This window comes from Schistocerca serialis, chromosome 3 (genome assembly GCF_023864345.2).
Source record: "Schistocerca serialis cubense isolate TAMUIC-IGC-003099 chromosome 3, iqSchSeri2.2, whole genome shotgun sequence".
NCBI lineage: Eukaryota > Metazoa > Arthropoda > Insecta > Orthoptera > Acrididae > Schistocerca > Schistocerca serialis.
Window position 1 is genome coordinate 449,984,937 of NC_064640.1, and position 27,946 is coordinate 450,012,882.

The 27,946-nt window shown below is 43.0% G+C and overlaps 1 protein-coding gene and 1 pseudogene across 1 annotated transcript in view; one reads left to right on the forward strand and one right to left on the reverse strand.

The window, feature by feature from the left end:
* LOC126470915 (protein trachealess-like) overlaps positions 1-27,946 on the forward strand; it is a 324,995-nt gene that overhangs the window by 217,332 nt on the left and 79,717 nt on the right. The window contains exons 6-7 of the mRNA XM_050098945.1: positions 10,323-10,444; positions 22,821-23,014. Coding sequence (XP_049954902.1) covers positions 10,323-10,444; positions 22,821-23,014 — 316 coding nt within the window. The remainder of the gene's footprint in view (positions 1-10,322; positions 10,445-22,820; positions 23,015-27,946) is intronic.
* Positions 2,665-2,783, reverse strand: LOC126471682 (5S ribosomal RNA; annotated as a pseudogene).

The window sequence follows — 27,946 nt, forward strand, 5'->3', positions numbered from 1 at the left end:
CGGCGTCATTGTGACACGTGTGCCGACTGCTATTATTCGATTCGAGCGGCGGGCAGCGTCCGCCTCCGCGTGCGAGCCTGGAATTGCGGATCGCCGGCCGCCAGCGAGCTTCAGTCACGGCCGTTGCCCCGCCCATTCACCTCTCCATGACATGCGTTCTTCTCCCGTGCCACGAAAAAGCCACTCCACTGCTACTTAAAGCGTCGCCCACGGCCTTTTTGGTATGGTTCCTGCCTATAGCTCTCAACTCAAATCCTTTCCATATTACTCCCCCCTCCCCGTCTCTCTCTCTCTCTCTCTCTCTCTCTCGCTCGCTCGCTCTCTTTATCTATCTGTCTATCTATCTATCCATCCATCTATCTACCTGCCTTGCCTACCGTAATTAGTGTTGGGCTCTACCAAAATACCGGTTCTGTCGTTTTGGTACAATACATGTATGATGTAGTAAATGGTAGGGTTAACGGTAGTACCGGTAGCATTGGTGCGGAAAGAAACATAAATGAATATCTGAGAGAGAAATTGGGAGCCGATGACTTGTCTTTGGTTTTTTTTTTTTTTTTTTTTTTTTTTTTTTTTTTGTTTTGCACTTAATTAGAAGCTCACATCGTTTAGTGTTAATCCACTACATATTTTATATCCTTACAAGATAAACGGAAGCTCGTCAAAGCACTGAAGCGATTTTTTTATAGTGCTATATGATAAAATTTTACTAGTTTTGTTTTTACTACAACATCCCTCTGTTTCACTTCACAAGCCAATTCGGAAAGTAAGGTCCGATCGCTCGCAAAATGGAAACCACTGTGAAAATCAAAAATGTTTTATTTGCAATAGTTAGCTACACCTTCCAGCTACTTCCGTAAATAGTCGCCGCTCCGATTTGGACATTTGTCGTACCGTTGTACCAGCTTTCCAATATCCTCGTCATAGAAGGAAGCCACCTGTGCTTCCTGCCAATTCTCTGTGCTGGTCTACAGCTAGTTGTCTGTGCCAGAGCGTGTCTTCATAGCTAGCGCTTCATGTGAGCAGAGATGGAAGTAAGGGAGAGTCTATTACGGGCTCTATTGTGGGTTATCAAACACTTTCCATCGAAAACGCTGCAGTAGCAACTTCATTGCCCCTTCAGAGTGCGGCCAAGGATTGTCATGCAGAAGGAAGCGTATGACATTTATGTTATGTGGACTGGAGGACATCAGGCGAAATATCACACCAGGCTCACATACTGGCGGGAGACACTATTGTTCTTAGCATCTTTACGTGCTCACTGCGCGCACAGAACTGAAAAGAGCCATCGACGGGCATACTAGAGACACTGCCCAACACATGTGTGCAAAGATTCATCGGATTTTCAGTCTTGTTTCCATTTCACACCCAATTGGAGGTGGATAACAACGTGGAATAAAATTGTTCCATAGGTTACGCGGTCCTTTATATATCCTCACTCAGTTTCTAGACGGTTAATCGCTTCCAAGTTTTAGAGGAATCAAGTAAGACACTGATCGTATACATAAAGAAAGCGATCATTATCAGGTAACGCCGATAGGTATGCAACACACCTAACATAAATGTAATGCTGGTATCATCTTAAATGACTAAGTCTACTAGAAAACCTACAGTAGTCCTCACTTACTTATAACGGTCAACCGTAGCCTAAAGTAGTTTTTCAACTTTGACTGTGGCGCATACGCAACTTTACTCTCATTCCTTTTGTTTGGCTTCTTCAACAGCTACAAAGGACAGGACAGCTAAAGGCTAAAACACCTGGAAGAGAGATAAGGCGATTTCTATATGGAAACGATATTGGGACATCTCTTAACTTTATTGAAGCTTCCATCCAATACGGCAGAGATTCTTACGAACTCTGTATACAAGGGGTAGTCATAATGTTTTAATTATCACCTCTATAAAATCAAATTCTGTTGATATTTAGTTTGTCTGCATTTCTGGCACATACTGAACCACCTGCGCCACAGTACCGTAGCACGCCGGAAGTGGTCTATGCCATTTTCCTCTAGCGGTGGGCTACAATGTATAGCACCACTACAGGCAAACAATATGTTAATTACGTAACTATCTTTTCGAAGTGATAATTAAAAGCAGTGTTTTATATGATTATTCGTGACGTACAACGCTCGGCAGCACCGGCGAAAAGCGAGAGAACGAAATCTAGTTCTTACTCTTGTCTGTATGACGTAGTAGAAGATTGTATCGGGAAGGGAGAAACTGATGTTAATTGTCATTTCCTTACTGCATTTGGGCGGACCTCGGAAGCCCCAACGGCCGGCCGGTGTGGCCGAGCGGTTCTAGGCGCTTCAGTCTGGAACCGCGCGACCGCTACGGTCGCAGGCTCGAATCCTGCCTCGGGCATGGATGTGTGTGATGTCCTTAGGTTAGTTAGGTTTAAGTAGTTCTAAGTCTAGGGGACTGATGACCTCAGATGTTAAGTCCCATAGTGCTCAGAGGCTTTTGAACCATTTTTGAAGGCCCAACGGTACCGACCGCCCGCCGTGTCACCCTCAGACGATAGGCTTTACTTAACGTGAATACGGAGGGGCATGTGGTCAGCACACCACTCTCCTGGTCGTTGACAGCTTTCGTGACAGGAGCCGCTTCTTCTAAATGAAGTAGCACCTCAGTTGGCACCACAGGGGCTGAGTGGGCCCTGCTTGCCAACAGTGCTCGGCAGATCCGAACGGTCACCCATCCAAGTGGTAGACAAGCCCGACAGCGCTTAACTTCGGTGATCTGACGGGAATCGGTGTTACCACTGCGGCATGATCGTTGGCTGTGTCATTTTCCCAGAAGCGTGGTTAAACGACTCCGGCTCAGTATTAAAAGATCCTTGTCAAGAAGTAATATTTTTACCATAAGATCAAACTGACCTGCTAATACGTTTACAGAGCTCTTAAGACGGAACATCGGAACCTTACTACCATTATTTTCAAGTAGCAATCCCATAGTCCATAGCTCAGTACTTTTAATACCTATACCCATGCTACTGGCGGAAACGATTCATGTCAACGCGTTAGATCATACTACTTTCTTTAACTCGTCAGCGACCAGTTTTTCCTTCATAGGCCATCTTTTTCTTCGTAGAAACATAGGGATTTTGTTCAGTGATCTGAAAGCCAGTTCGGCACAAAAGGGCATGTTTGACGTGAGTGATGTTATGACAAGTTGTTCTGGGTATATTACAGCAGAAACTTTTGAGTGTCTGTTTTTAAATAACTCTCCAATGAAAGACTCGCCACTACTTTCTGAGATGTGGTTAGTACAATAATATTAGATACAAACAGCAGTTTGTGTTTGTTGGTTACGGCAACAGTTTAATGGAAATACAATGAAATCATAAGCACGCTGATGCAGCGGATGGAAGTTGTTGTTTTCCTGTTCCGGCAAGCAGTGACTGTGCATTGTCTGCACTCCGCCTGCCGCTCACAAAAACAGCCGACCCTTGGTTTTGTCGCTCCGTGGCAGCACCTTCCTACGGAACACTCGTAATCCTTCCCAAGTGCTGTCTTACGCATCTGCGACAAAGATCGTTTAACTAATCCAATTTATATACATGATCAGTTATTACGAACACTTGCAACACAAATAATAACAAAACTAGACAGCCTTGCTAATCCAGTGGTCTCTTGTACATATAGGTCCACAGCCGCTGTGAATCACGTGAGGGAAGCCATTTTCCTGCATAGGCTTCTTTATTTTGAAACAACCACTTTACTTCATCATTAAACGATTGCCAAATTCGCCACTTTAGGCATTATCAAGCTACATTACTGTAAAGAAATTTTTAATACATGTATTCCACATTTCCGCGTGGAGGAAACATGTGATATTTTTTGTATGATGTAGTTTCATAATGCCCAAGGGGACGAAATTAGCTAATTGCTAAATAATGAATGAAGTGGTTTGACTTACTTTAAGATTTCTGTATACAGGGTGTTTCAAAAAGGTACGGCCAAACTTTCAGGAAACATTTCTCACGCACAAATAAAGAAAAGATGTTATGTGGACATGTGTCCGGAAACGCTTAATTTCCATGTTAGAGCTCATTTTACTTTCGTCAATATGTTCTTCCACCTACGCTCAATGGAGCACGTTATCATGATTTCATACGGGATACTCTACCTGTGCTGCTAGAACATGTGCCTTTACAAGTACAACACAACATGTGGTTCATGCATGATGGAGCTCCTGCACATCTCAGTCGAAGTGTTCACACGCTTCTCAACAACAGATGCGGTGACCGATGGATTGGTAGAGGCGGACCAATTCCATGGCCTCCACGCTCTCCTGACCTCAACCCTCTTGACTTTCATTTATGGGGGCATTTGAAAGCTCTTGTCTACGCAACCCCGGTACCAAATGTAAAGACTCTTCGTGCTCGTGTTGCGGACGGCTGTGATACAATACGCCATTCTCCAGGGCTGTATCGGCGCATCAGGGATTCCATGCGACAGAGGGTGGATGCATGTATCCTCGCTAACGGAGGACATTTTGAACATTTCCTGTAACAAAGTGTTTGAAGTCACGCTGGTAAGTTATGTTGCTGTGTGTTTCCATTCCATGATTAATGTGATTTGAAGAGAAAAAAAATGGCTCTGAGCACTATGGGACTTAACATCTATGGTCATCAGTCCCATGCCCGAGGCAGGATTCGAACCTGCGACCGTAGCAGTCGCGCGGCTCCGGACTGAGCGCCTAGAACCGGTAGACCACCGCGGCCGGCGATTTGAAGGGAAGTAATAAAATGAACTCTAATATGGAAAGCAAGCGTTTCCGGACACATGTCTACATAACATATTTTCTTTCTTTGTGTGTGAGGAATGTTTCCTGAAAGTTTGGCCGTACCTTTTTGTAACATCCTGTACTGGCAGTGAGATAAACGCCAAGCTTTTAACATATAGAAAGCTCTAAGTAGTCTCATATCATCTTCCTTTATAATCAAAGCATACGCACATGCAACGAATGCTCAGGCGTGCCACTAAACTGTCAGTTTTATTGACGGAGGAGAATCTGCTATGTCAGTGTGAGTGCAGAACAGTGTTTAGAAGAGAATGCAGTACCAAACGTACCCTTAATAAATTCTAAGCGATTACTGGTTATCGTAGTATACAATAAGGTGCAAAACTTAAGGATGGAAGTAACTTCCGCGTGATATGTCATTGCCAAGTAACGTAACTCGATGAGACTTGGACCATACTTAGAAATAACCGCTATAGTACAGTAAAAAATGTAACTGAAACAAGTACACAGTGAGACGAACAGGAATGATACATTCATGCAAAGACAGTGATTGCACTGAAGTCACCGATATTTATTGTGGTGTCACCGCCAGACGCCACACTTGCTCGGTGGTAGCTTTAAATCGGCCGCGGTCCACTAGTACATGTCGGACCCGCGTGTCGCCACTGTCAGGGATCGCAGACCGAGCGCCACCACAAGGCAGGTCTCGAGAGACTGACTAGCACTCGCCCCAGTTGTACGGACGACTTTGCTAGCGACTACACGGACTAAGCATAGCTCATTTGCAGAGCAGATAGTTAGAATAGCCTTCAGCTAAGTCCATGGCTACGACCTAGCAAGGCGCCATTAGTAACATTGCATGTATCTAAAGAGTCTCACTTGTATCGCCACAATCTCCAGATGTACCAAAAGGATGGATTAAAGTTAAGTATTCCAGAAGCTACGTACTTTTCTTTATAGCATTCATTACGTATCCTGTTTCAGACCTCACGCCATCCTGCTTTAACTTAGCGCGTGCCTTTCGGCTTCCTCTCATTATGTCTAGGCTGTCTTGTCTAGACACAACATTTATGATGGTCCCTTGTACAGAGGGGTCCAAAAAAATGTCTCCACTGTTTAAAAGTCCATAAGTGGCAAACTAATTGACGGAGTTGTCTCATCTTTGGTAGTGTAATAGTTTGTAGTTCCGACAATCGCCACACTAGCGTTGTATTGCATTGTTTTGTTTCGTCAGATGACAGTCGCCAGATAATCAGTGTTTTGTTCTTAGTTGCACCTAGTTACTCGAGAAAAACATGGCTGGCGCAAGGCTTACATTCGATGAAAGGAAGTCAGTTTTGAAGTGGTTTTTTTAGTACGAAAACATGAATGAAGTTCAACGGCAATGGCGAAATGAGTATCAATCACAGCCACCGACACGTTTAACGATTCGTCGCATTCGAGACAAATTTGAAGCCAAAGGCTGTGTTAAAGATGTACACAAACAACGATCTGAACGACCTGTAACAGTAACAAGCCCAGCTAACTCCCGTCGTGTGTTACAACAATTCAGTCGCTCACCACGGAAGTCTGTGAGACAGTGTGCCCGTGAAACTGGAGTGAGTCGCTCAAGTGTTCGGCGAATTTTGCAGACAGCAAAGTGGAAGTGTTACATCCCACGATTGCTACACGCAGATCGTAAAATGGAGTACTGCGAGTGGGTTATTAATATGGTGCGCAACGATGAAGAGTTTGCAGAGATGATTGTGTGGTCTGATGAGGCACAGTTAAAACTCAGTGGTACAGTAAATCGCCACAATTGCACCTACTGGGCCATTGAAAATCCGAACGTCCATGTAGACAAAGCGTGAATTTGCCAGGAGTAAATGTGTGGTGTGGGTTGTCTTACCGAGGCTTGATTGGGCCATTCTTCTTCGACGGCACAGTTACCGGTGAGGTGTACCTTCAGAATCTTCAGACATCCATTTTACCTGCCATCCGAGACTTGTATGGAGACGGAAGAGTTTACTTTCAACAAGATGGTGCCCCAGCCCACTACCAAAATCGTGTTATGGCGTATCTCGACGAAAATCTACGAGGAAGATGGACAAATGGCTCTGAGCACTATGCGACTTAACTGCTGAGATCATCAGTCGCCTAGAACTTAGAACTAATTAAACCTAACTAACCTAAGGACATCACACACATCCATGCCCGAGGCAGGATTCGAACCTGCGACCGCAGCAGTCGCGCGGTTCCGGAAGATGGACAGGTCGCAGAGGTGCTGTGGAGTATCCACCACGTTCCCCAGACCTAACTCCTCTGGACTTTTACCTGTGGGGAACACTAAAGGACGTCGTTTATCGACAAAAGCCACGCACATTGGATGAACTTCGAGAATCCATCGTACATTCATGTGCAAATATCCAACTGAACACGTTGCACTCAGTAGTTCGTGCTGCAGTTCGGCGGCATCGTTTGTGTGTAAATGTTAATGGTGACCATTTCGAACACCTACAGTGATATATTTAAGTTGGGCTTTAAGCTACCCTTTCACCAAAAATGAGACAACTCCGTCAATTAGTTTGCAAGTTATGGACTTTTAATCAGTGGATACATTTTTTGGACTCCTCTGTACAGGACAAGATTTTTAATAGATTGTATGATCACCACGGACGGCAGTGCATGCTCTGCAACGTGCTTCCGCGCTGGCCACAAGGTTGGTAACGAGTTCTTGTGGTACGACATCCCATCCTTCCACCAACGCGGCTGACAACTGCTGGACGGTCGTTTGTGGATGTGAAAGTGCTGCAGTACGCCTCCACAAAGCATCCCGTACATGCTCGACGGAAATTGGCAGGCCAGTCTATTCGTCGAATATTCCCTCCTTCCGAGAGCTCCTCCAGCTGCGCAGTTCGATGTGGTCGCGTATCGTCCTTCATACAAATGAAATTTGTAGTAAGTTCCTATGGGACCAAACTGCTGAGGTCTTCGGTCCCTAGGCTTACACACTACTTAATCTAACTTAAACTAACTTACGCTAAGGACAACACACACACCCATGCCCGAGGGAGGACTCGAACCTCCGACGAGAGGAGCCGCGCGGACGGTAGCAAGGCGCCTCAGACCGCGGCTGTCCAGCACGGCCATAAAAATGAAGTTAGGGCCGAATGCATTACAGTGTCATAATAACCTTGACCGGTGAGTATACTACTTCCAAAGAATTAAAGGTCAGTATGGCTACGCAACATTATGTCTCATCACACCACAACACCTGTGCTATTAAGACAACAATATTCGACTATTCTGGGCGTCCTCTCCCATGGCGAGAGGTGGGAATACGTCATCCACAAAGGAACATTGTCGAATAGGATCGTTTTGGTGGTCCAGATTTTATCGTGTGCTGAGGGATAATGTTGCATGGGCATACTGATCTCCAAATCTTATAACACGGTATTTTCACCAGTCACCGTTATTGTGACACTGTACCCCTTCGTAATACGTTTCTTTTAAGAGGTGCATTAGGCTCTGATTTCATTTTTATGGATGACTGCGCGATCGCATCAAACAACAAACAACGCAGGTGGAGGAGTTCTTGGAACTAGAGAATATTTGGGAAACGGACTAGGCTGCCTGTTCCCCCGACGTAAATCCAAAATAGCACGCACCAACACAACTGACCTGTTACCAGCCCCCTTGGTGGAGGAATGGAACGCCTTACCGCAAGAACTCCTTACCAACCGTGTTGTTAGCACGGGATCACGTTGCGGAGTATGCAGTGCCATTCATGGGGATCAAATAGCCAATTAAGAACCATGTCCTGCCTTTTGTAATGTCCAGGGATCATAAATTGTAGTGAGTTCATTGTCTTTGAATAAAAGTGTCATTTCCGTTCGTTCACTGCGGTTTTTTTTCCTTTTGTACTATACTGTAGCAGTTCTTTCTATGTGCGATCGAAGTTCCATCGAGCTATATTACATGGCAGTGAAACATCACGTGAAAGTTACTAGAGCAGGAGAGCTTGTGTGAAGTTTGGAAGGTAGGGGACGAGGTACTGGCGGAATTAAAGCTGTGAGGACGGGGCGTGAGTCGTGCTTGGGTAGCTCAGTCGGTAGAGCACTTGCCCGCGAAAGGCAAAGGTCCCGAGTTCGAGTCTCGGTCCGGCACATAGTTTTAATCTGCCAGGAAGTTTCGTCACGTGAAAGTTACTTTCGTCCTTAAGTTTTACATCCCAGTGTTGTTCAAGAAAACAGAAGCTTCGTAATGTTGATCGCCGATTATGATGAGGCTGCTTTCAGAAACTGGTATCCCAATAAAGTAACTATCATATACAGAAACCGTTAAACAAAGCAAAAAAAAGAATCCGCTCTTGGGTCTTTGATTAGCAACTATCTTAAAATAAGGATTTACTGTGTAACGCTCATAAGTAGCCTAGAATCCGAAGTGTCGTTGGAACACTTCGTTTGAAAAAATCACTCTAATTCAGTCACTGAAAAATAAGTTTTCACGGCCATCCAGTGTAGTGTATGTCTGAAAGACCTCGCGGGAAGGCAGAGAACGGTGTCATCATCACCATGATAATTCTAAAGCTTTTTACTAAGGTGACTGCTTTTAAGACAATCCTGAGAGGTATAATAGACGCCTGCTCGACATTCTGCGATGGACGTTTATTTGAGAGGAGAGGAGTTCAAACCCCTTTTCGGCCGTCCAAATTTAGGTTTCCTTTGGTTTTCCTAAACGATAGCTTTTTCTAACTGATCTGTGCTTTGCGCCTAATTATCTCGATGTCGTGGCGTTTCTAAGCTCTAACATGCCACCGTACCTTTCTCTTTCTCAAACGAATGGAGTCAAGTCAGAGACTTTTACCGAGCACTGCTTTACGATGGGATCAGATAATACAAAATGGTACGTCGATTAAAATATTTCTCCTTAATTAAGATTTATTTCTGAGTAACGCCTGCTTCCATTTATGTCATTTCTTTTGGTTAACACTTCCGGCCTAAGAGGTCCTCATGATGTATAAAATTATTCTCTGACGTTTCTTCGCCGTCGGCGGGAGACGAAACGTCAGGGCATAAATTTATGTATCACTAAGACATCTCAGCCTGGAATTATCATGCTAGTCAAAATGAACTGTGGGCATGGTATTTTACAATTTTTGAGGTAAGATTTCTCCACTGTATTTAGGCAAAAGAAAATTAAAAAACAGATTGAAATTCATATTTGATTTCTATGTGTCACTTAGCTCATTGGAAGATGTTCTTTCAGGATCTGAGTATTCGTTTCACTTGCTAGGTGCCCCTCAGACACAGAAATGAAAAACTATTTATTCTGCCGGTGGTAATATTGACAGAGCAATCTGAGCTGTTGTGGTACTCAGTGATCCGTATTATAATTACATGAAAATATGACATTCGATGTAAACATTCCACTGGAGCTTGCTAGTTTCGGTCTAGCTCTATAGAAGCGTAAGTTGAGCCTCAGAAGCAAATTGGCGGTACATTGTGATGAATATACTACTCGAGTTACCTGACGTGAGTAGATAACTTTGTGTCTGTGTGTCTTGTAGACTGATGGCTGTCCTTTGTTGGCAGTGGCGACACAGATGAGCTTGAGTAGCAGCTCGGCGTACAAGGGGCTGGACCGAGCCTTCTGCGTACGGATGAAGTCCACGCTAACGAAGCGGGGCTGCCACTTCAAGTCTTCGGGATACCGGGTGAGTACACTCCAGCAGACCTTGCAGTCAAGTTCCTATATGCGTAAATAAATTACTTTCTAAGTTTCGTAAATCGTGACTCTCCAATGAAACTGATGTCGTCAAAATGGTAAACTATGTAGCTACGGTCCGAGAAATGGTTTCACACTTTTGGCCGGAGGATCACTATTACATAGTAGATAATTGATTTCATTAACTGCTATATCACACGGCTACTGTGGATTGGGAGTAGTGTGTTGTTAAGGAACATCAGTCCTTAACTGTCTTCGATGCATTAAACGGTTGTACTGTTCTTCCTGCTAGAAGTAAATTAAGTTTTCGTGACTGCATCGCAAAAATATCCTGTTACCCACTACCTCCTCATCAGCGCTATTTAATTTTCACGCTCTATAACTGTTTTTGTGATTTATTCGATCACACTTAGAACGATTGTAACAATTTACCCTTCCCCTTTTTCCCAGTACTCAGACTGTACTTTCAAATGGTCTTGGGCACAAAACCTACAAATCAGTGTATATCTCCTCCGTCCCAGATTGGATTTTGTCAGGTAAAGACTTACTTACCTTGACAAGAAGCTTCATCACTCTTTTTTGTTCAATTAATAGAAAATGAAAAATAAGATTTACATATTTTCGATCATTATGTGTTCCAAAAATCATATTCTATAATATATATATTTCGTATTTATTAGTTCTAAGGCACTTTGAAAGTAAAATTATCTTCTCTGTTTTAAAGTTGTGTATCCTATTAACGCTTCTCCTGAGAATTTGTGGTCTGCTTTTATCAGCAGCTAGTGCCAACTTTCTAGAATATTATCTATTAATTCGAATGTTTACTCCAACTCTACTTTCTATTGCAAAATGGTGGCCTTATTTCGGTAACTTGTTTATTACTATACTCACTTCATGAAATTCTATTGCTACGATAATCATCGTTTTCGTTTTCTTTGATTGCTTAATGTATTTATTAAATAGGAGAACTATAAACCATCTTTCATGATAATTCTTTTTTAGGGTGCGCTTAGCTTCGTCAGTTTTCCATTTTTTTACGGTTTTTCGATATCTCAATAATACTTTACATAAGTAGCCTATTTTTATATCCAAGCCACGCTTATCCCAGCATTTCAAGTATTTAATTTCTGCATAAATTGTTGTAAGCAGTCCCTGCAACCGAAAGTTCCTAAATTTACGATGAAGCGTTCTCGGGTTATCAGCCGACTCAAGGCCTCGTTCTGGGGCAACGTTTTGACAAGTTTTCTACTGGTCAAATTCAGGCAAAGATGCCTGCATTCCTATATAGTCCCTAAATTGTCTCCTCACTTTCGTCGGTTTGCCAGATTTAGTTCCCAAGAAACTAAGTTGGTGTTCATATTTTACCGTCTTAACTGTTACTTATTCTCCGTTAAGACGCCACAATTAACAACCTACCTTCACACAATAAGGTGAAAAATGTTTAAAATATGTCAGATTAGTCAGGTGGGAAATAAATGAATAGAATACGCACTGATCTGTACCTAAATAAAATTTCTGATAGTGCCACGAAAGGAACGATGAATGGTGACTTAACTGGAAACACAGAGCTTGTTCTAATATTTCAACTGAAAAGAGATTTATGAGATATCTCAGGAAAGTAATAATAATATACATTCTTTCAGGTAGTGAATATGAGTTGCTCCTTTAGTTGTAAGGTAGTTTTCCTGTAAAAGCTTTAATGTTGCTTACCCAGAGGTTCACGAGTGGAGAAAGATTTTGACCGTCACAGTAGTACCACATTCCACATCTTTATTCAGAGACGAATATATTGCCTCCCTCCTTTCTTCTCTCTCTCACAACACTGCAACACATTTTCGTTTGTAATTACTTGTATCAGCCTTATTATCTGGAAATACTCGTTGTTTGCTGCTTCAGTTTTTCGAACCGTCACTTGGGTGTCGTCGCCTTTCCTTGTTCTAGGGCGAGGGTCGCCCCCTCTGTACACAGCGCGTTTATTTTTACAGTGCAACAAATTATCACCTGCAATCTGTGGAAAGAATCCGCACGTTTTCGCGGCCGTCACAGTAATCGCAATGGCAGTAAAAATAATAATTGCAACGGAGTTAGTCGTTCGCTTCCCCCAAGCAGGCTCTCCCCTCATCCACGCCGGTCAAATGAGAAGATTATTAAAGGCCATCCTGCGATATGAACCCCGCCGGCAAATTATCTTCTGCTGTACATTGCCGAGATAGCTTCCGGGATAACGAAGTAAGTGGAACAAACGGCCTCATATAAACCTTAGCGCCAACGATAAAACTGTAATTGCTCAAGTAAGGCTGTTGTATTTAATAAGCTATTTGTAAACGTCATACTTTAATTGTCGTGAACAGTACATAAATACCTGAAGCACCTTAAGACGGTATTCTGCTTTCTTTGGCACAGATAGACTGTCATCCTCGGTGGGTAAGAACTTAACCGCTGCTCAAAAATTATTTTCGTTGGTACGACTTCACGGAACATTGCAGAGTCTGAGAGAGTGATGCGGTCCAATGTTCTCACATTCGTGAAGAAAAAGGGCTATAGTTCCCACTCAGTCATACTGAGTTAGGCTTCCGACGGTTCCTCTACATCACTTGAGGTTAATCTACATCTACATCTACATGGATACTCTGCAAATCACATTTAAGGGCCTGGCAGAGGGTTCATCGAATTCACAATTCTTTTTTTACTCCAATCTCGTATAGCGTGCGGGAAGAATTAACACCTATATCTTTCCGTACGAGCTCTGATTTCCCTTATTTTATCTTGCTGATCGTTCCTCCCTATGTAAGTCGGTGTCGACAAAATATTTTCGCATTCGGAGGAGAAAGTTGGTGACTGGAATTTCGTGAGAAGATTCCGTCGCAACGAAAAACGTCTTTCTTTTAATGATGTCCATTCCAAATCCTGTATCATTTCTGTGACACTCTCTCCCATATTTCGCGATAATACCAAACGTGCTGCCTTTCTTTGAACGTTTTCGATGTACTCAGTCAGTCCTATCTGGTAAGGATCCCACACCGCGCAACAGTATTCTAAAAGTGGACGGACAAGCGTAGTGTAGCCAGTCTCCTTAGTAGGTCTGTTACATTTTCTAAGTGTCGTGCCAATAAAACGCAGTCTTTGGTTAGCCTTCCCCACAACATTTTCTGTGTGTTCCTTCCAATTTAAATTGTTCGTAATTGTAATATCTAGGTATTTAGTTGAATTTACGGCTTTTAGATTAGACTGATTTATCGTGTAACCGAAGTTTAACGCGTTCCTTTTAGCACTCATGTGGATGACCTCACACTTTTCGTTATTTAAGGTCAACTGCCACTTTTCGCACCATTCCGATATTTCTTCTAAATCGTTTTGCAGTTTGTTTTGGTCTTCTGATGACTTTATTAGTCGATAAACGACAGCGTCATCTGCAAACAACCGAAGACGGTTGCTCAGATTGTCTCTCAAATCGTTAATATAGATAAGGAACAGCAAAGGGCCTATGACACTACCTTGGGGAACACCAGTAATCACTTCTGTTTTACTCGATGACTATCCTAATACTAGGACAATTATCCTCCCTTCTCCTTCACGTACCAAGTTGGTGCCCCGCCCTCGTCAAACCTTCATAGCATTTTGTGGCATCTGAGCTGTTTAAAAAAACTCCGTAAATAAAATAACCAGCAGGATGAGAGAAACATTGGCCGATATCCGTTATTTCATTCTGTGATATACAAGCTACGAGCGGCGTTCAGTAAGTAACGCAACACACTTTTTCCTGAAAGCAGATTGGTTTCATTCAAAATTCCAATACACAGTAATATTTCCCACTCTTCTGGCTTTAAAACCGTACTTTTTACCATAATCCCCGTTCAATGCGATGGCCTCACGCCACCTTACTGGCAGGGCCTGTATGCCCCCGTGGTACCACTCTACCGGTCGACGTCGGAGCCGAGGTCTAGGTGCATCAATGTCCTCCCCATCATCCACGTACTGCTTCCCGAGGAGTGCATCAAATGGTTCAAATGGCTCTGAGCACTATGGGACTCAACTGCTGAGGTCATTAGTCCCCTAGAGCTTAGAACTAGTTAAACCTAACTAACCTAAGGACATCACACACATCCATGCCCGAGGCAGGATTCGAACCTGCGACCGTAGCGGTCTTGCGGTTCCAGACTGCAGCGCCAGAACCGCGCGGCCACTTCGGCCGGCAGGAGTGCTTCCATCACTGGGCTAAACAGATGGACGTCGAAAGGTGCGACATCCGGGCTGTAGGGAGGATGAGGAAGGACAGTTCGACGAATTTTTGTGCGGTCCTCTGGTGCGCAGACTTGTGTGAGTCCTTGCGCTGTCATGGAGAAGGAGAAGTTTGTTTGAATTTATGTGGTGACAAACACGTTGAAGTTGTTTCTTCAGTTTTCTGAGGGTAACATAATACATTTCAGAGTTTATCGTTGCACCATGAGGAGAACACCCCTTCAGAGTCACAGAAGACCGTCGCTAAGACTTTTCCGGCTGAGAGTGCGACTTCTAATTTTTTCTTCGGATTAGAGATGGTGTGACGCCACTCCGTGAATTGCCGTTATGTTTTCGGTTCGAAGTGACGAATCTATGTTTCGTCGCCTGTGACGATTTTCGACAAAATGTTGTCACGATAAGCCTCGTAACACGCAAGCATTAGGCACAGATGGTCCTTCGTTGCTTTTTGTGGCCGTGTGTTAGGCGGTGAGGAACCCAGCGAGCACATATCTTTCGGTACCCCGTCTGGTGGACGAGTGTGTCAACAGTAGCTACAGTGACGTCCAATTGAGCAGCTAAGTGTTTGTGATCCATTGATGACCTCGAATGAAAGGGTCCGCACGTTCCAACACTGTAGGAATCACAGCTACGTGCGGCCGATCGGCACGTTGGATATGCGACAGGTTTGAGCGATCTCGTTGCGATGCTGACAGACGCCTCACCCGATGACTCAGCGTGCTTTTGTTCACTGCCAGGTCTCCGTAGACATTCTCCAAGAGCTTATGAATATCTGCGATGCTTCGATTTTCCGAGAAAAAAAACTCAGTCAACAGACGCCGTTTTGATGGCTATTTATATCACCGCCACCTTTCGAAACTTCATGAAACTATAGGACTGAAGCAGGAATATTCCACGCTGTCCCACAACCAGTTTTGTGCGTTTTCGATCGAAACTGCCTGAGAAAAAATGTGTTGCATTACCTACTGAACACCCCTCGTATTTTTATCGTTATATGAGCCACAAATAAAAATAGCAAGTAATATTTATGTTGCGGAAAGAACTTACATATCATTACGCAAGTTTCGGAGTGCAAATAACCTTGCATTTTCAGACGAGCGTGGAAGCTTCAGGAACTCTTGTTATACGATACATTGTCACCACGTGCTAAGAAACTGCTTATCTGGAGCTTGTACAGTATCAGTGCAATCAGTGTGTACTAGTCTGTAATTTTATAGCTAAACATATCACTAAGCTGTGCTGCTACATTCGCAGGTATGTTCTACTATTTGTTTAGAAACGTAGCATACGATTATGTAGCAGTCATTAGGCGATCTAGTTAGAGAGTTAATCATAGATCAACATTTAGAATGAGATCTTTGTAAATAAGAGCAGTTTCGTGAAAATAATAAAATCAATAAAATTATCTCCATTGTGTATTGTGTATTACACAATTTTAACTTAATGACGATGGCAGTGGAACAATATAAATTTGTAAGCGTACTGACAGTCGTTCATTCGACACATCATCCGTGGATAGAGTAAGAAGTCATAGTAATGCGGTATATGCTCTGTGATACTTACGGTACAACCGTTTACCGGGGTGAAAATATACACCATCTGATTAACAGTATCCGGACACCTATTAGTGGACCTTATCAGGAGCTTCAAAGATAACGTTTCACCAAAGATACACACTTGGATAGTTAGATCGAAACAAATGTTATTTGTGTATTCGAAAGTTTTCGACCAAATTTGCATTCATGCAATAATTATTTCATTAGATGATTTCTAGTTTACAAGATATACCACTTAATTCATTTTTATTTAAACTGGTCGTAATAAATCCCAGGATGACTAGCTTTCCTGAGTGTTCCTATTCTCCCATAAATGCCATAGCGAATGGATCTCATAAATGTCAAGAAGGATAAAGAAAAAGTAATAACGGATAAATGCGATAAAAACCAAGCTCCCCAGAAGAAATCGCGAACAGCACAAATACGACCAAAAAGGTATAGGACGATTCATAAATACTGAGACCGGCATCCATTGATTCAATAAGGAAAAAAGAATATCAACCTAAGATTGTTTCAAAGTCGGGAATCTGGACAGGTCGGTCCATTTCGGAAATATTACTGTCCACGAATCATTTCTTCGCAGATGCTGCTTTAGAACAGGGCGCGTTGTCATTCTCATACACTCAATCATCGTCTCCAAAGTGTTCCTCCACTGCACGCAGGACACAGGGGAGTGAAATTTGTTCACATCCTTCCACATTTAAAGTTTCCTTGAGCGCAATAAGGGAACCACACTCAAATACGAAAAACATCCCCATATTGTTAACACTACCTCTTCCGTACTTCACTGATGACACTATACATCATGGCAGGTAACGTTCTCCAGACATTAACCAAACCCAAATCCTTGCATCGGACAGACACAGAGTATAGCGTAATTCATCAATCCCATTCGCTCGTTTCCAGTCACCCATTGTCCAATGGCGTCGCTATTTACACCACCTCTCAAGCTCTTTATAGATGATTAAAATAATATTTGGCTTACGAGGAGCCGCTCGACCATTATACCCCATTCTTTTTAACTCCATATGCACAGTCACTGTGCTAGTTGGAGCTCACGAGCCATTTGTTCCACTGACTTTACGCAATTTCTTACAACCGCCCTCCGCAATGCTCAACGGTCCTTGTTGGTCGCTACATGAAGTCTGCCCGGTCTTGGTTTAGCTTTGGTGGTTCCTTCGCGTTTCCACTTCACAGTCACATCACCATCAGTCGACTCGGGCTGCTGTAGATGGGTTGCAATGTCACTGACGGATTTGTTACTCCGTTGACATCCACTAGTGTGATCTTCTTACCCATCCATTCTGCTGTTACTGCTTCTCTACTGACAACATAATACTCCTCACCACCTTTTTCACTGGGCTGGTCCGCGTCTTGTGACTCTAGTGGTCAATTCCACGTTATTTAGGGGTATCCAGATACTTTTGATCAGTTGATGTAGTTTACGAACACTCTCTGTCACCGGTATTATCACAAAAACCTTCTGTAAGAATGAACGAATCTTAGGGCTTAACGTCCAGCCCACCTCGCGGTTATCAGTGAATCGACATCCATTTCAATTGCAATCGAAAGCATCATTATGCTAAACAAGTTTGAGGAGATTACCACGTATTTTTCCTCTACGATATCGTAAAATGGACTTCTTTGGCAACTACTCTCTTATAATTTGAAGCTTTGTAGCACCTTTTTAGCTAGAAATTTCTGTTACATGTTTTCCGCATGAGAATGATCGTTGTAATTGATTTAGATCTTCAGCAGAAGACAAGGAAACCACCAAATCATTTAACATCAGATATTCCATCAAAATTTCATTGTTCTGTCACAACATATCTTCCAACAAACGTATAAGCAATAACTGTATAGGAAAACCGATGTATAAGTCGATAATGGTACTGCGTCGTCAGCCACGAGTGAAGCAATAACAGGGGCATAATTTCACAGGTCTAGAGTTGCAGATTCTCGCAAGATGCAACCGAGTTTTCGTGAAATTATTGGTTCAATCTGTGCGTAGTCTGCTTTGAATTAATGCAACAGAAGCTTCCGAAGGCGCACTGGATTCGTAGAAGATGCAAGCAGCAACCCTTGCTCGGTGCCCGTTTCAATTAGGCGATACGCCCACTGATAAGAGACCGGGTGGTCCTCGTCTAACATACTGCTTTGCTTCGCGTCCAAGGGGTGCATAAGTAATGCGTCTCTGGGGTAAGACTTTATCGTGCCGTCAGATATGGCCCGTAGTACCGACTGCGCTTAAGATATTATTGTAATTAGCTGGAGCGCCTTGTAATGTGTGGCTGGTTGGTGCACGGAGAATCTCTGCAGACTCGCGGTCGTAACTAGGCAAACGTGCTCGTAAATGCCGGTTAAGTGAATAAATTCGTCTTCGCTCTCGTGTTTCCCGAGAGAGAGCAGGCAATTCTATTGAATTTCCCGATGAGAATGACTACTGGTGTCTCATATTACACAACAGATTACGCTTAACAAAGCTGCATATCATTTACGGACGATTGAGTTAACGTCGGAAAAGCTTAATGGCTATTATTTCATAGTATTAAGTGAACAACCGGTCTATGGCTGCCAATAGATTTTCCTGAGTTCAAACGATACCATAACACTGATGGATGTCGTGCAGGTGGATTCAGCAGCCTTCTGGCTTTCCACATTTGAAGTAATCCACGTGTAAACAAATTACTCACAGTAATAGTATAGGGGTAAATTCTAATAAATCATACTCAGAAACGACTTGCTCTCTCCACGTGATGCTCCATAATAATGTGGATAAGAAATTTCGATGTGTTGAGGGCCCAGAATCCTATTATCGTCACCATTAATATCATCACCCTCGTCTTCAAAAGAGAGCTGTCTCCACGTATTTGTCATATTTATGCGCTATTTGGCCGACATGAGCAAGGCAACAGTAATTGCTCACAATTGAGTACTTCAGCGTGTCAGTTTCAGATTAAACAATTACTGAATTGCCGAGACAGTTATAAATTTATTAACAAGGCCGCAAACGTAAGGTGTAACAAAAGAATAACGAAAAAGAAGGAATACATTGAACGTACAGAACTTAGCCAAAGAAGGTTATGATTTCAGGCGTTCAGAACAATCTTATGTACGATATTTAACCAGGAAATTAGGACAATCTCTCTACCGTGGCACATGCACACCGAGATCACCTGACAGTATCTGATGTAATATGTAAGAGCCATAATAATCGTCGGGGATGTAGCGAAATTATTTGATCAATCCAGTTTGCAGACAATGATGTCAGTTACAGAAACTGGGATATCATCGAGCGCCAATTCAGGACCTGCATAACTCTGAGAATTGTGCTTGGGTATATGCTGGTACCTATATTGACCCCGAATTTGGAACTTCTACAATCGATTATGTGCTGGCTTAAGACTGCTTTTTTCTTGCCAAGAGCGGGACCGCACGCTATTTAATATGCGCAAATAATGCATCCTCACGGATATCACACCCTTTGCTAAGTCTCAGTTTGGAATGTGATGGAAGCACATAAAAAAATTATCTTTCCCAATATAAAATTTTCTTTGTTTCCTCAAATACGGTATAAATTAGTTCAAAAAATGGTTGAAATGGCTCTGAGCACTATGGGACTCAACTGCTGAGGTCATTAGTCCCCTAGAACTTAGAACTAGTTAAACCTAACTAACCTAAGGACATCACAAACATCCATGCCCGAGGCAGGATTCGAACCTGCGACCGTAGCGGTCTTGCGGTTCCAGACTGCAGCGCCTTTAACCGCACGGCCACGTCGGCCGGCTATAAATTAGTTCTTGAAGATTAGCAGCATATTCAAATTGCCGTGAAAACTTTCTAAATTTCCAGTGTTGCGGTTTCCCAGTTTGGCCATTGTACAATACTGTGTGTAACGTGTAGTACAACGTGTTTGAAAGTATCTGATCCTATGTGTGAGTGGCCCAGACAGATAGAGCCTTCTCAACAAGGCGGTGGGATATCTGCGAGGAGCAGGAGTGTTCCTAGTCGAGAAGGCAACGGCATGGTTGCTCCGTCAGATATCTTCATTAGATGACGCTCAATGGGCAGTAAAGCGCGCCGATTGAGACAAACACGGGCAATTAGTGGTTTACGGCTCTCGCGGCTTGATGGGGGAGTTGCAGGTGACGCTGCGGGGCAATCATTTGCCTTGTTCTCATTGGCCGCAGGTTCCGATTCCTCAAGCCGTGTTGCACACCAGTAACACTTGTTCCTCAAACTGAACCTTTCTCATAAATTTTTATAGCATTTCTATTTAATCCCATTGGACTAAATTTTCCCGTTTTATCTATATAAACGAATTTGCACTTTTCATATTCTGCCTACGCAAACGCACGCGGTAGATGGAAAAGTAATCCCTCATACGAAACATATTTCGTTGTTATCCTTTAGAAGAACAGGTTGAATTTCTATGATGAGAACTGATCTGTGTGTATTCTGTCTCCTTAAATCATAAAACACTAGTACCGCAAACTCCTTGTAGTTAGATTGTTGCTAATTACATTTTCATATTTAATGTACCAAAGTAACAAATAACCTTCTAATGTACCGCTATCGAATGTATATTAATAATGAAGTAAAACTAAGAGAATCATTGACAATACATCTGTGTTATGCGTCAAAACTCAGGACTTTAAACAAGCTAAGTGGAGCTTCATGCTTCAAGTGTGGAGTAGAAGATGATGATGCTACGAGGTGTCATTATGTGCTGTTCCAATTCATACCACGATATCGATTGTTGTGCCTTCCATGGAATTGTTGTTCTTCACCAGTATTTATTCATCCAATTAGGATTATCTTAAACTTAATATCAGCTCTTCTGCAGGAACATTGTTATGCTATTGCTCGCGAGTATTGAGTTTATATACTTAAGCACTGTACAGAGAGGTGTGCACTATTCAGCAGGCTTGCTGCAGAACTGAAAAACTGGAACGATAAATCCCAAGTCTTCCATTACAATTTTATGCGTTTCCTTGTGGCACATTCCTGCTATTCCGTACAAGAGTTTTTCGCAAAAAGTGAGAATATTTCTCTGTAACGCGTTATTTGTTTGTATACTCTCTCTTTTTAGCGTGTCTTATCAATTTTTTTAAGATTCTTACGTTTATAAATTTTCTAATCATCATTTTGTGAATTACCAACAAATAGTGTCGGTTTGCATGGTCACATTACGTGATACTTAAATTAAAATTTTAAAAAATGCCATTTGTTATAAAAGGTAAATGAAAATTTTGACCACAAACGTACTTGTAAAATGCACCCCAAAGTCATGTACCTGCATGTAAAAGATATATCCTTACATTATCGGATGGTTCATTTGAAAAGGAGAATTTCCTAGTACCATACGTAAGTTAAAAACTCGCCCCAGGTTTCTACCTTCATTGATGTACAAGATATAGTCTTGTGAAATCGTATGAGCCATTTGACATACCCTATAGTTAAAACACGAAAGCATGCAGAATATGGACCATATTGCGAAGGCTTCTACAGTCGTTATCAATCTGAATAAAATCTTTTTGTCACTGTGAAACTAAAACCACTACTAATACCTTTCCGACCGTTTTTGCAACGGTCCTCTTCAGAGCGATTAAACTGCTAGTCTCTGGGGATGGCTTTACTTACATACCGTCCTATTCCGGTAGTTACGTGTTCACCAGCCAGCAGCTCCCGAAGACTCGGATACACCAACATAAAAAAACTGCACAAGAATACCACCCTGTGTCACCGACGTCTTGCGGCAGGAAAACGCTGCCCTTTGGTAAAAGCTGCGAATTCGATGTCGACTATCATTCACCTGTTAAATTAGCAGAGGCAAATAGCCTTAAGTATAGCCACCTCTCTATGGACATCTTAACTCTGAAAGGTGTAATGACGTTCGGGAAACTGACGTCGGTTGCCACATGACAATTGAAAAAGCGCGGTAAAAAAGAAAGACTTTCACCAGAAACAAGTTGTTTAGTCGCCCTGAAGAATACCACTCCAAAAACGGTCGAAACGTCGGTTTTAGTAGAGTTACAATTACACAGTGACACGCGCTAATGTCCAAAGAATACAGCCATGTGTCATCGACGTCTTGCGGCAGGAAAACGCTGCACTTCAGTAAAAGCTGTGAATTCTATGTCGACTACCATTCACGTTTTAGAGTAGCAGAGGCAAATAGCCTTAAGTATAGCCACCTCTCTATGGACATCTTAACTCTGATAGGTGTAATGACGTTCGGGAAACTGACGTTGGTTGTCACATGACAACCGAAATAGCGCTGTATAAAGGGAAGCCTTTCACCAGAAACAAGCTGTTTAGTCGCCCTGAAGAAGACCACTCCAAAAACGGTCGAAACGCCGGTTTTAGTAGAGGTTTCAATTACACAGTGACACGCGCTAATGCCCAAAAGGATTTTATTCAGAGCGATAACATTTTCCACACATAGCTGCTGTATAGGACCTCCTCCTCCACCCTCTCAATCTTCAGCCACAAAATTACTTTCCAGGAGGAGCAGATACTCACCTGTTGGAGTGGAGATAACAGAGAGAATGGTGTTATGGTGCGCAGGTGGTGCTGGTGCTGAGCCGGCTGCGGCCGCAGTACACGTTCTCGCACGCGCGCAAGTCGTCGCCGCCGCTGCTGGGCATGGTGGCCATCGCCATGGCGCTGCCGCCGCCCAGCGTCCACGAGATCCGCCTCGAGTCCGACATGTTCGTCACACGTATCAACTTCGACTTCCGGATAGCGCACTGCGAACCTAGGTAATGCTCCATGTCGCTCTTATTGTGACGTTTGTCACCAACTCTGTAATGACTCGGAACACGCACAGCAGGGACCATGACTACACTTACGGAAATGGGAAGTGTTACACCACGAAGCACCAGCCCGATTTTTATCAATCTGTTACATGTTCATCACGTTTAAATTTTCATTCCATTCGGAACTGATGTCTACCATCGACATCAGTACACGCACGAACACACTCTTGTATTCGTTGTAGCGTGGATGCAGACATTCTCCGAAAGTCATCTTGAAGAATTTCTTGCCATTCCTGAAACACGTGCAGTGTCATTTCATGAAGATCGTTGGCAGGAGGCTGATATGAAAGTATACCTCTTTCCACTGCATTCTGTACATGTTCTACCTCTCACAAGTCAGGGGAATTGGCGGGCCACTCCATGATCCGTATATTCCTCAATCGGTTCGTGGTATTAACTACGGAGGGACCTTGGTCATAGGGACAGAAAGTTGGCTGAAACCAGATGTAAATAGTAATGAAATCCTAAACTCAGATTGGAATGTATACCGCAGAGACAGGCTGGACAGTGAAGGGGGAGGCGTGTTTATAGCGATAAGAAGAGCAATAGTATCGAAGGAAATTGACGGAGATCCGAAATGTGAAATGATTTGGGTGAAGGTCACGGTTAAAGCAGGCTCAGACATGGTAATTGGATGTCTCTATAGGCCCCCTGGCTCAGCAGCTGTTGTGGCTGAGCACCTGAAGGATAATTTGGAAAATATTTCGAGTAGATTTCCCCACCATGTTATAGTTCTGGGTGGAGATTTTAATTTGCCGGATATAGACTGGGAGACTCAGACGTTCATAACGGGTGGCAGGGACAAAGAATCCAGTGAAATTTTTTTAAGTGCTTTATCTGAAAACTACCTTGAGCAGTTAAACAGAGAACCGACTCGTGGCGATAACATATTAGACCTTCTGGTGACAAACAGACCCGAACTATTTGAAAAAGTTAACGCAGAACAGGAAATCAGCGATCATAAAGCGGTTACGGCTTCGATGATTTCAGCCGTAAATAGGAATATTAAAAAGGGTAGGAAGATTTTTCTGTTTAGAAAAAGTGACAAAAAGCAGATTTCAGAGTACCTGTTGGCTCAACACAAAAGTTTTGTCTCAAGTACAGATAGTGTTGAGGATCAGTGGACAAAGTTCAAAACCGTCGTACATAATGCGTTAGATGAGTATGTGCCAAGCAAGATCGTAAGAGATGGAAAAGAGCCACCGTGGTACAACAACCGAGTTAGAAAACTGCTGCGGAAGCAAAGGGAACTGCACAGCAAACATAAACTTAGCCAAAGCCTTGCAGACAAACAAAAATTACGCGAAGCGAAATGTAGTGTGAGGAGGGCTATGCGAGAAGCGTTCAATGAATTCGAAAGTAAAGTTCTATGTACTGACTTGGCAGAAAATCCTAAGAAATTTTGGTCTTATGTCAAAGCGGTAGGTGGATCAAAACAAAATGTCCAGACACTCTGTGACCAAAAGGGTACTGAAACAGAGGATGACAGACTAAAGGCCGAAATACTAAATGTCTTTTTCCAAAGTTGTTTCACAGAGGAAGATTGCACTGTAGTTCCTTCTCTAGATTGTCGCACAGATGACAAAATGGTTGATATAGAAATAGACGACAGAGGGATAGAGAAACAATTAAAATCGCTCAAAAGAGGAAAGGCCTCTGGACCTGATGGGATACCAGTTCAATTTTACACGGAGTACGCGAAGGAACTTGCCCCCCTTCTTGCAGCGGTGTACCGTAGGTCTCTAGAAGAGCGTAGCGTTCCAAAGGATTGGAAAAGGGCACAGGTCATCCCCGTTTTCAAGAAGGGACGTCGAGCAGATGTGCAGAACTATAGACCTATATCTCTAACGTCGATCAGTTGTAGAATTTTGGAACACGTATTGAGTTCGAGTATAATGACTTTTCTGGAGACTAGAAATCTACTCTGTAGGAATCAGCATGGGTTTCGAAAAAGACGGTCATGTGAAACCCAGCTCGCGCTATTCGTCCACGAGACTCAGAGGGCCATAGATACGGGTTCACAGATAGATGCCGTGTTTCTTGACTTCCGCAAGGCGTTCGATACAGTTCCCCACAGTCGTTTAATGAACAAAGTAAGAGCATATGGACTATCAGACCAATTGTGTGATTGGATTGAGGAGTTCCTAGATAACAGGACGCAGCATGTCATTCTCAATGGAGAGAAGTCTTCCGAAGTAAGAGTGATTTCAGGTGTGCCGCAGGGGAGTGTCATAGGACCGTTGCTATTCACAATATACATAAATGACCTTGTGGATGACATCGGAAGTTCACTGAGGCTTTTTGCGGATGATGCTGTGGTGTATCGAGAGGTTATAACAATGGAAAATTGTTCTGAAATGCAGGAGGATCTGCAGCGAATTGACGCATGGTGCAGGGAATGGCAATTGAATCTCAAAGTAGACAAGTGTAATGTGCTGCGAATACACAGAAAGATAGATCCTTTATCATTTAGCTACAAAATAGCAGGTCAGCAACTGGAAGCAGTTAATACCATAAATTATCTGGGAGTACGCATTAGGAGTGATTTAAAATGGAATGATCATATAATGTTGATCGTCAGTAAAGCAGATGCCAGACTGAGATTCATTGGAAGAATCCTAAGGGAATGCAATCCGAAAACAAAGGAAGTAGGTTACAGTACGCTTGTTCGCCCACTGCTTGAATACTGCTCAGCAGTGTGGGATCCGTACCAGATAGGGTTGATAGAAGATATAGAGAAGATCCAACGGAGAGCAGCGCGCTTCGTTACAGGATCATTTAGTAATCGCGAAAGCGTTACGGAGATGATAGATAAACTCCAGTGGAAGACTCTGCAGGAGAGACGCTCAGTAGCTCGGTACGGGCTTTTGTCAAAGTTTCGAGAACATACCTTCACCGAAGAGTCAAGCAGTATATTGCTCCCTCCTACGTATATCTCGCGAAGAGACCATGAGGATAAAATCAGAGAGATTAGAGCCCACACAGAGGCATACCGACAATCCTTCTTTCCACGAGCAATACGAGAATGGAATAGAAGGGAGAACCGATAGAGGTACTCAAGGTACCCTCCACCACACACCGTCAGGTGGCTTGCGGAGTATGGATGTAGATGTAGATGTACATCCTGCTGGAATTCCCGTATGGTACTTGGGTCACCAAGAATATGACATCATGATTCACCAGTGTTGTCGCATACTGAAGAGCTTTCAGTAATTACCAAACCAGTCCTGTTGTCTTATCCAATAGCTCCCCACATCACGATTCCAGAGGTTGGAGGGGAATGGGTCCCGAGAATTGCTGATGTCTGTGACCTTTCACCACGTCATCTACGAACACATTGGCGACGATCTGCTCGCCACAAACAGAAGCGAGATTAATACTTGACCACAACGGAACGCCATTCAATGTTCCTATTGACTCTGGGTCTACACCATGGAAGTCTCTGTTCTCGGTTGTATGGTGTCAGCAGCAAACGACACATGGCAACTCAAAAGCTCAAACCAGTTTGTGACACTACTCCTGCAACCTCTGCCCGGATTTCAGCTGCTGTCATCCATCTTTTCGTCAGGGCCTGTCGAACAGTTCTATGATCGTCTTGAGGTGCAGTCCTCCTGGAAAGACCCGTGCCTATTTTTCCAGCCCCAGTGTTCTCGACAGTCCATTACGTCACTACTCCTTCCGCAGGCATTGCATTATAGTTAAAAGTCAGTGTGACCTGTCTGTATGATGGTACCATACTCTCATGCCAGTGATTCGACTTCTCCTAAGGTCTGAAAGATGGCACTGACATGCTGTGTTGCGATGACCATTAAAAACAGTTCAGTAACGTTAGACACTTCCAACAGCTATCATCTACTGACATCATTCTTCGTCCGCATGGGCTTTTTTCTGTACTGAAAATGTGCTCTCGTAAGGATGGAATTTTAATCAACTGTGTAACACTTCCCATTTCCGATTATTTATTTTTCAGTAACCAAATGTTTCAACAGATACCTCTTTAAAGCGAGATAGTACACTCTGCTGCGACCAGTATCTCCATTGCTGGGTAAATAGTTTGGATAGCCCTGTATGAACACCTCATGTTGGAGCTCGATTTCGGACTCATATGTAAATCACTGACTTTCTGTTTTACTCTCTTGAATTGGATGTCTACGGAGCCGTTAATATATACATGATCATTGGATTCTTGTGCTGGTATATCATCACGTAGTATCTTACAGGTGTCCTATTCGGACAAATTGGCGCTTCCCTCTTAGTGGGTACAGGCTGCTGTATGTATTGTACTGACAGCGTGCAGAACATAGGAGAAAACTTAATATGATTAAATATGATTCTTTAAGAAAAGAACATCGAAGATTACTGTGCCCCGGGTACAAAGATCATAGCTATGACAGCGATTCTAAGCATCTTGCATCTATAGAATACAGTTTCAACGAAAGCAATAAGTTGTTAACTGTATAAACAAAAATTTCAAATTAGAACTGTTATTGCCAAATCTCTAGTAAAGCAGGCAGATACAAGAAAAAGAGACAACATAGTGCAAGTATCACAAACCCTACAGCAATAATCATGGATTCATGTTTTTGTGTTGTGCATAGCTTTAGACGTTTCCCACACCGTTTATGTTTACAGGATACAAGGGAAGTATAGACTTTCAGTCAGAAATGTTTTGTCCCCATTGTGAATCCTGATGGAAGTTCTGTAGTGGTATCTGCGAACATATTGTACACTACCTGATCACAAGTATCCCGAAAACGCTACCTAATGCGGAATTGACCACTAGATGTCACGAGAGGCGGACCCGCCAAAATAAAATATGGCGAGGAATATTGTGTTGTCAGTAGAAGAGCAGCTACAGCTGAATGCGCTGAAATA